At 50.1% G+C, this 6,161-nt stretch overlaps 1 protein-coding gene across 1 annotated transcript; it reads left to right on the forward strand.

Moving 5' to 3' along the window:
- Positions 1–3,381: 3,381 nt before the first annotated feature.
- On the forward strand, positions 3,382–5,186 carry LOC139304984 (microsomal glutathione S-transferase 1-like). The gene is made up of 4 exons (XM_070928911.1): positions 3,382–3,461; positions 3,786–3,921; positions 4,124–4,215; positions 4,805–5,186. Exons 2-4 carry the CDS (start codon positions 3,805–3,807, stop codon positions 5,049–5,051), a joined length of 456 nt encoding a protein of 151 aa, XP_070785012.1. The 5' UTR covers positions 3,382–3,461; positions 3,786–3,804; the 3' UTR covers positions 5,052–5,186.
- Positions 5,187–6,161: the final 975 nt, after the last annotated feature.

Below are 6,161 nucleotides of genomic sequence, written 5' to 3' on the forward strand. Positions count from 1 at the left end.
CCTGTGTAAACGTCTCCAAACACAGCTCGAATCATAACTTTACAGATGATGACATATGTGTTCATCTTGAAACCCCTCCTACTGTATACCCTCAGAAAATCCACCCATCACCACCCCCCCCCCCCAAAAAAAAAACAGGTTAGCTGTGACTGTGTCATCATGTTTTCTGTTCAACGAAAAAAATCAACCAGTCACTGGAATCGCGTCCGTCCGTCCAGTTGATATGATTCCTCTATTTTGTGGTTTCGGCTGAACAAATTACCCCCGACCCATCATCAATACATGTCTTATCTGAGCAGTTTTTCCTTGCTTGGTGCTGCCCGGGCCTGATTTCTTATTTTCTCGCTGCCCTTGGGCCACTGAGATGTGAATAGGGTCAAATGAAACCCGATTGGACAAGTTAATCACACGCTATCTACGGTTTATCCCACAGGTTTGCGGCGAAAATGCTCACACTTATCAATTCTGTCATTCGACGGCGGTGGTGGTGGTGGTGGTGGTGGTGGTGGTGGATGGGGGTGGGGGGTCACCTTCTAAACCCTGATTATATGCTGCCACTGTGCCTACGCAATTCCATGCGCTCAGCATTCCGCTGCCATTGATTGGCTGCATGTGGCAGAGCGCTGAAAGTAATGTGGACACTGCTGGTGATCAATAAAAAAATGTATGTGCCTAGAACCTAGGAGGCATTCTGTAATGAAATCAATAGCTGTGCTTGGCTTCTGGCATTAAGATCATTGACCAGGCTGTTATTTAGTCATTGTTGTCCTACACCGGCAGCATAACCTGGCTACCATAAGAAATCAATGGCAGCAGATCGCAGCCAGCATCCCAATTACTGGCGGGGCTGGCGAGCAATCAATGGCAGCTTTTTGCCATTACCACTCCCTTGTGGGAAATCACGGGACATCATTTTTTTTCTCGGGGGGAATCTGCCCGCGCGAAGGATGATTCCCGGCCGCTGGTATTTAAGCGTCCGCCTGAGTCGCTTAGCCTCCCTTCCAGTCCCGCGTCAAGGGTTGCAAATAAGGCAGGGAGGACAAAACTGCGTGTTCAGCTGCCATGCATGCATGCATTCGTCAGGCGGCCCCCTGACCAAGAAGGAGAATCAGTTTCGAACGGTAGACTGGTGGCTGCGGAGAGATGAAATGCTGCGGCTGAAATCTTTATCGTATCTCCTCAACTCACAGACGCTTTGCAGACGGGCATCGTTCAAACCCGCGGAACCAGACTGGATGGGCTGCGTTGATTAAAACAGAAGCGAATCTGTCCCCGTCAGGCGCGCCCCGAGAGCACCCCCCCCCCCCCCCCGCGCGCCCTGCACGGACGGGCCTCCAGAGCGGAGGGGGAGATGAGAGGAACTGAGAAAAACCAACATCATCTGTGAGCGTGTCACCTGCCATCAGCGTCATGCTTCCCACATGCAGCAGCAGCAGCACGTCAAATGGTGGAAAAACATGCCCGGGGCCAAACAGGCGCATTATCAACATTTTGCTCTCCTTAAAGCAGAGGCGCCGCGCGCTCCATCACGAACTGTGACTCCCCTCCCAAACTGGCATGTACCCTCCCAGCGAAAGTGACTGCGCTGGGCCTTACTGGGATGTGACAGGGAGAGAGGGGGAGGGGGGGGGGGGGGGGGGATAACGAGCATGCCTCCTTGCGCACTTCCTCAAAGCACCTCGCGCTTTGAGCAACCTGGGGCCGTGGTGTCTGATTAAAGGGGACGTGGCGGCGGCGGCGTGTGAGCCAAAAAGCGATCTTGACTTTAACCCAGCTGCAAGTCTAGCCACAGTCTGGGGACAGAGTGTGTTCGCTGAGCTTTGATTGAAAGATGAAGAACAGAGAGAGAGAGAGAGAGAGAGAGGAGAGGGGGGGTGGGGGTGGGGGGATAGAAATATATTTCCTGATATCTTGGTCATGACCTCAGCAATAGAATAAATAAACTTATGATGTGCATTATATAATGAAATATAATTTTGTGTTATAGTTGTGAGAGGATGGAGGGGTGGGGGGTGGGGGCCACAAGTGTACTGTAAATTGAACTTTCTCCTACAAATATCATATCTCTCACTTACTCTCTCCCAATTCACTCTTGGGGGGCGCGGACACAGTCATTCACTCAGGTCGGCACCGCCTGCTTCAATTGAAATCCGGAAGGGACACACGATGAACTTTGCACGCTCCTCTTGCGCGCCAGTAGTACACACTCCCGACCCCCCCACCCCCCACACACACACACACACTTTTGAATAATTTGAATCGCTCTGAGACCCCAGGAAAAGCAGAGACCACTGTACTGAAACACACTTAATCTCGCGCCACAAAAGAAATGTTGTAGCGCACATCGGAACAAGAATCACGTATTCAAGTGATCGTGAAAAGCTGTTTGCTGACATAATCAAGCGCCTATAAATGTCTGAATGTCTATTAGGAAGCTAAACAGATGGTTTAGGGCTACATGACAACCAGGGGGGGATAACAATGAAGTCCGATTTTGAGTCCTTGTGCAAGCTGGTTTGTGCCTTCAGTTAGACTGACCCATGACCCATCAGTCGTATGACTGTAGGACTGTAGAGCGCAAGGCTTGGCGGGTCGAGGGGGTAGTTAGGCATTAGCTTTTATAGGCCCCTATAAATTCTGACCTTTATCACTTACCCGCAAGGTTGCTTGTTGTGCCTTCATAAATCAGGACCTTTACACACGTACTGGAATGCGACGCCAAAGTTGGCATTCGCGCTTTTTACCCAGCGGTACATCTGTTGAGACGCCCTGCGTTCTGCACCGCTGACGCCAAAGCTGCTAAAAAAAAAGTCCGAGCGAAGTTCTAATCCTGAACTAACCCTGTGTCTATTCCTTAACCCCAAATTCACCTTAATCTCGACCCTGGCTGAAGCCGGGCCGGCGCCGCAGTGGATTTAGTCCAATTATAGCCCCAAACTGGTCACCACTGCCTAATTTCTGCCCGATTCAGTTGCCATTTGACCATCCGATGTCCAAAACTTCGGTCAGCTATCTTCCCCCAGGCCGGCTGCCCACGTGACTACTGTCAAAAGATCCATTCTAAACTGCGGTCAGCCCGTTTCGTAACATCATTGGAGCAGTGGTAGTTTAAATATTGTGGTCTCGAGACTGCTCTGAGGTCTGCACCTTCAGCTGTCCATATTCTTCTTTCTTTTTTTCTTTTTTTATGAATTCTTTGGTCGCAGGAGGGGCCCACTGAGTAGAGTGAGTTAACACCTTTAAACCTGATATCATTGCATTCTTAAATCTAAATGCAAGCAGTGATCCGAGAAAACCGGGCGTTGTGAGTGGAGAAACACAGTGTCACTCCCACACGGGGGGGTGGCTATGTGTTGTGCTGTAGTTGTCCCGCCTCCTGCCTGGGTTTCTGGGTGACGGGTCAGGCTGTTTACGCAACAGATCCTAGACTTGCTCCACTGACTGCAGAGTCACCACAGCACGTGAGTCGAGCGTTTAAACTATAAATGATACTTGATACATCTACAATAGATTTAGATGTTTTTCTTGTGGGGGGGGGTGGCAGGGGGGGCTTCCTGTTCCCTGTCGTTCAGACAAGCTTTGCTTTTAAACCCGCAGGCACAGTCAGAAACTGAAAGCAGTTTGGTCCCGTGGTTTTACTCCTGACACTGCAGGGCTGTGTCTGGTTTTTCTTTCACAGGACTAACTTGATTTTTATACACGTTCTGTGCAGTTACAATTTGACAGTATTGTTGTTTTGAAGGCTTCTTTTGACTTTTGACTTCCTCCTCCTCGCTGTTGCTCAGTTCAGTAAACCCGGCAGAGATGGCAACGCTGATGGACGACGAGGTATTCATGGCATTCACCACCTATGCCACCATTGTCACTCTGAAGATGATGCTGATGGCGCCCTTGACTTCGTACTACCGCCTCACCAGAGGGGTAAGTAGCAATAGATACGTCTGATACAACGGGATAAGTCTAGGATAGGTCCCAGGAAGACTACGTCCGGGTCAACAGGACTCCTAGAAGGAAGAAATAAAGAACTCGAATGCCCAACTACCCCCTGAAACCACCATATCCATCTTTGCAAGCTTTCAGCGCACGCATGTATTATCTCTCTCTCTCTCTCTCCCGTTTTAAGGCTTTCTCAAATCAGGAAGACGTGGCCAGAAAGTCGGCAGAGGAGAAGAAGAAGCTGCTGAGGACCCATCCGGACGTGGAGCGAGTTCGGAGGTGAGGCGGCCCGGCACTTTGACGAAAAACTTGCGGATGCTTACGGCCAATTGCAACTCGAAGCTTGAAGTATTTTGTTGGGGGGGGGGGGGGGGGGGGGGGGGTTGTCGCTCACTCAAGCAGTAAGAGAGATCTATTATTTTTTTTGTAGTAACACTTCAAGAGGCTTCATTTTGTTTGACTTTTGAACAATTTCCATGCAAACAAAACTCCATTTATTTAGTGTGCTCCCCTGAATTCTATCCCTATGAGGGTTACAAACTACTGGGGTGGGGGGTGGGGGGTGGGGGATAAGAATAGTAAATAATGTTACAAATCGTCAGATCACTGTGTGTCGCAGTGCCTCTCACCTAGTGGGTGCTCGGCTCCAGACCGCCTTAAACAAACAGCAGATAAGCAGCTTCAGGAAATGGACGGATGGAAGGAAGGGTCATGGGCATATCATGGTTGCATTGCATAGTGAGCGTGAAAAATTCTTATCAAGAGGGTTATAAAATGTCAGATGAAAGACAACATGTTGGAAACGACGCGCAGTAACACGCCAACAGATGCGTTAGTCTTGTAACTGACGGTACGCTGCGTTCTCAAGGTGTCACCAGAACGACCTGGAGAACGTCATCCCCTTCCTGGTGGTCGGCCTGCTCTACGCTCTGACCGGACCCGAGCTTTCCGCCGCTCTGCTCCACTTCCGCCTCTTCGCCTGCTCTCGGACCTTCCACACCATCGCCTACGTCGGCGCCCTGCCTCAGCCCAGCAGGGGTCTGTCCTGGCTGCTGGGCATGCTGGCCACCTTCTCCATGGCGTACAGGGTGCTCGGCACAGCCCTCACCCTTTAGAGACGGCCTCTTCGGGCCTCTCTCGCTGCAGTCCGCCTACGAGCCTGATTATTAAACATTCTTTGAGGTCCCCTTGACTTGGTGACACTACTGGACGGGGAAAAAAAATGTGTTTTTAATAAACGTTTCTATCAACTGTGTGTCTGGGTAACTACTTCTCAAGGTAATGGAAGAGGCTCTAGAACTCAAATAGTAACTATAAATGTTTCAAGAGTAAAATCCACCCAGTTACTTAAAACACAACAGCGTTATACAACGTTCCGACACGAATCTAACCTCAAATGTGGCCAGCCCCCGGTGGGCTGTTAGGCTGTTGCTTCCATCATTGGCAATAACAGTAACACCTAACAGTAAGTGTTACTTCAGGTCACACGGATTACTCAACCCTAGGACAGATTCCAGGCATGCATGTCTAACTGGTCTTTGGACTTGTCCCTGCTGAAAAAGCGAGCATCGAAGATCCACATGCTACACGTGACGAACTCTTAGCTGCACAGGGGAGGGGAGGGGAGGGGGAAGTCTACCGGGGTGTCTACAAGTTTGCAGGTAGGTCTAAGTATCTAGGTTCTATGGCAGTGAAGTATGGGGAGGCCTTATATTAAACATGATGAATTAATAAGGAATTTATGAACGAGTTCATTCTTATCTGATTCATCACAGATTAGTACATCAGCAGCAATGACTTTGAGTCACCTCATTTCCTGTTTTGATGCTCGTGTAAAACGTCCAAGTGCGACTAGAGATGAACACTTAAACGGGCGTAATTGTCACACATCGGTCCCAAATACATGGGCTGGTAGGGGCCCCTACTAAACCCTAACTGGTGGGTTCAGGAGGCGGTTGATGTCAGTGAGCCGATGCAGCGCGTTCACAGGTGGCGTGGTTTAAAGAGTGGCCGAGTCCGCGTGAAGAGGCGGCTGGGGTGGATGGATGGGTCGAGACTCCTAGCTTTAACCAAGCGGTCTTGTTGCCTAAACCTAAGGCTCCCGAACCTGCTAGCGGGTGTAGCAGGCCCCCCCGATAACCACTGATCACGCACCCCATGCAAACCAGTGATAACATTCCAATCGGGTTGATTCGACTCACTTTTTGTGTAAGGAAACAGTGCGT

Source organism: Enoplosus armatus, chromosome 22 (genome assembly GCF_043641665.1).
Source record: "Enoplosus armatus isolate fEnoArm2 chromosome 22, fEnoArm2.hap1, whole genome shotgun sequence".
Lineage (NCBI taxonomy): Eukaryota > Metazoa > Chordata > Actinopteri > Centrarchiformes > Enoplosidae > Enoplosus > Enoplosus armatus.

Coding starts and splice junctions, on each gene's coding strand:
- LOC139304984 (XM_070928911.1), top strand. CDS start 3,805: ATGGCAACGCTGATGGACGACGAGGTATTCATGGCATTCACCACCTAT. Junction 3,922..4,123: donor ACTACCGCCTCACCAGAGGG/GTAAGTAGCAAT, acceptor TCCCGTTTTAAG/GCTTTCTCAAATCAGGAAGA. Junction 4,216..4,804: donor GACGTGGAGCGAGTTCGGAG/GTGAGGCGGCCC, acceptor TGCGTTCTCAAG/GTGTCACCAGAACGACCTGG.